General features: G+C 36.3%; 1 protein-coding gene across 1 annotated transcript; it reads left to right on the top strand.

The window, feature by feature from the left end:
- Nucleotides 1-228: 228 nt before the first annotated feature.
- Nucleotides 229-1,734, top strand: LOC147301322 (granzyme B(G,H)-like). The gene is made up of 5 exons (XM_086282968.1): nt 229-286; nt 359-512; nt 759-897; nt 1,175-1,399; nt 1,507-1,734. Exons 1-5 carry the CDS (start codon nt 229-231, stop codon nt 1,732-1,734), a joined length of 804 nt encoding a protein of 267 aa, XP_086139094.1.
- Nucleotides 1,735-2,478: the final 744 nt, after the last annotated feature.

The following is a 2,478-nucleotide window of genomic DNA, read 5'->3' as shown; positions in this document are numbered from 1 at the left end:
TGGACTTAGGAGTGACGTTAATGAGTTCACAGGATCATATTTTTAGACATTTTTCATGTAAAATAGTAAGGCGATATTTACCTTCCTTAAGAATGTGGTTCAAAGCCACATCACTGAGCATGCGTATGCAAATAGCACAAATATATAGGAAACATTTCAGGGTGAAAATGATCAGAGATTATTATTTCTCTTCAGTATCTCAGCTGAACTCTCGACTGTGATCGCACCATGATTATTTACTATAAACTGACATTACTGACACTGGTACTGAGCTTTCATCAACAAGGTAAAGATCTTTACATATTTTACGCACACATTTGATTTTGTATGTATATACTTTATTTCACTTTTGTCTCAGGCCATGCGATCATTGGAGGTCACGAGGCTGTGCCTCACAGCAGACCTTACATGGTGCTTTTGCAGATGAACAGCGCAGGTGGTCAAAGAGCCCACTGTGCTGGCTTCCTTCTCAATGAAGATTTTGTGATGACTGCTACACACTGCCAAGCCGAGTGAGTCTAACACACTGTTATGTTTTTTGTTTTTTTTTACCTGTTTAGTGTTTAGGGGCCTCCTGTGGAATCTGTAATCTCAAGATTAAAGTCAAGTCACATATTGAGAGGAGGAAATCTGTTTTTATGCAGCTTCATGGTTATTAGATAAAATGACCCAAAAATATTTTATCTTGTGAACACAAGACCAAAAACTCATTATTTTTATCAAACAAATAATACACTTTTTTTTTTTTTTTTTTTTAGGTCCTACAAAGTTTTTCTGGGACTTCATAATTATCATGATCAGAATGGTGTACAGCATGTTAATGTGCCTGGGAGAAATGCATTTCCAATGAAAGGCTACGATCCAGTTAATATTAAAAATGATATGATGCTTCTTAAGGTATGTATATATATAACAAATATGATTGTACTTTTGAAGTTCACCATATTGCTCTAATTTAGTCTTTTTTTCAGAATCTCCAAATTTTTTTCTCTTTTTTTTTGGCTGTTGCTCTGTTCATTCAAGTTGTACTGAAATCCTGTACATACTGATTTTTATTTTACTTTTTTCCCTCTTCGATTTACTGAAATTGAGCCCAACTGAATACAGCACTAAAACAGACTGTAGTTAACAGTGCTAATATCTTTTAAAGGGTTTTCTCTCTCTCTTCCTTAAGTTGAGCACCAAGGCAAAGTTGAACGACAAAGTGAAACCCATCGCTCTTGCTGACCGTGATGATGGATCTCTGCCAAAAGCATGTGTCATTTCTGGTTGGGGAAGCACAGAAAACAGCAAATATATGTCTGTCAAACTCCTGGAAGTAAATGTGACCCTGACTGACAATGAGCTGTGTGCTAACACAAACATGTACTGCTCTGAGGGTGAGAGAGAACCTGGTCAGGTAAGTGTATTTTTGTACACTAACATCGAGAAAAAAACTTTGGTCAACAACGGAAATTCTCTTCCAAAGCAATCACTAAATACTGTGTAAATACTGAATACTTCCAGGGAGACGCTGGTGGTCCATTAGTCTGTGAAGATGGAAAGGCATATGGGGTGATATCCGCCGGCATACCAAACCCAGATGGCTCAACAATTCAGGGTTATACTAAGATACCTGACCACAGAGACTCCATCAAAGAACATAAGGGAAAGTTACATTCTCCGACAACCGATACAGTAACCATCATTCCTGTTTCTAAGGAACATCATATTTGTGTTAGAGGTGCTGATTAGTCTAATAATACATGGTAATTAACAGAAATTAAATCAGCTGTTCTGATGAACAGAACATTTGATAGTTTGTCAGATATGTGATTTTCCACAGATTACAGCAAAGGGAATATTTTTGGGTTTTAGACGGCTGGAGAACATTACAGAGGCTTTGGTTCCGAGCATTTTTTTGTCATTGTTTATTAAGTTAAACACAAAACAAAGCTCAACTGATCAGGAAACTAACTGTCAACAATGAAAATAGTAATCGCTGGAATCCTTCAATCTTCAAACAACATGAGGTGCATTTAAAAATCAACATGGACTCAACTGTGGTCATCAAATTGTGTAATGTATGTGTCCTTTTACTTAAAAAGAAAAAAACAGCTCAAACAGCGAGAGAAACCTTCCGGTGATAAACTGCAGATTCACATCAGACAGAGGAAATGGTGACAGCAATCTGCACTTCCTGATTATTACAAAAATAATGAGAGACGCAAGAACATTTCCACATGTGTGACTAAACCAGATACACGAAACTGAGAAACAAACTGGACTTTAAATGATTCATTTACTGAAAAGGGTAATTAAATAATTATAATGGGTAAAAACTTGGATTAAAAATCTCCAAAATTAGAGGCTTATGTGGCCATAGAAAGGCGATGCATAAAATAATAGAAAGCACATGAATGAGTACAGAAAACCCTTTCACTCGGTAGTTGGTGTAGATTTACAACAAAAATATGTTTTACCACATGTGCATTAAAA

The sequence above is a fragment of the Aulonocara sp. 'chitande type north' Nkhata Bay genome, linkage group LG23, assembly GCF_057382095.1.
Source record: "Aulonocara sp. 'chitande type north' Nkhata Bay isolate Kocher_YH1m ecotype deep benthic linkage group LG23, A_spYH_male_GT1.1, whole genome shotgun sequence".
In the NCBI taxonomy this organism is placed as follows: Eukaryota; Metazoa; Chordata; class Actinopteri; order Cichliformes; family Cichlidae; genus Aulonocara; species Aulonocara sp. 'chitande type north' Nkhata Bay.
This window is presented reverse-complemented; position numbering and strand designations above follow the sequence as displayed.

Excerpts from the sequence above, each read along its gene's own strand:
- LOC147301322 (XM_086282968.1), top strand. The coding sequence starts at position 229 with ATGATTATTTACTATAAACTGACATTACTGACACTGGTACTGAGCTTT. Across the intron at positions 287-358 it reads ACTGAGCTTTCATCAACAAG|GCCATGCGATCATTGGAGGT; the intron begins GTAAAGATCTTT and ends CTTTTGTCTCAG. Across the intron at positions 898-1,174 it reads ATGATATGATGCTTCTTAAG|TTGAGCACCAAGGCAAAGTT; the intron begins GTATGTATATAT and ends CTCTTCCTTAAG.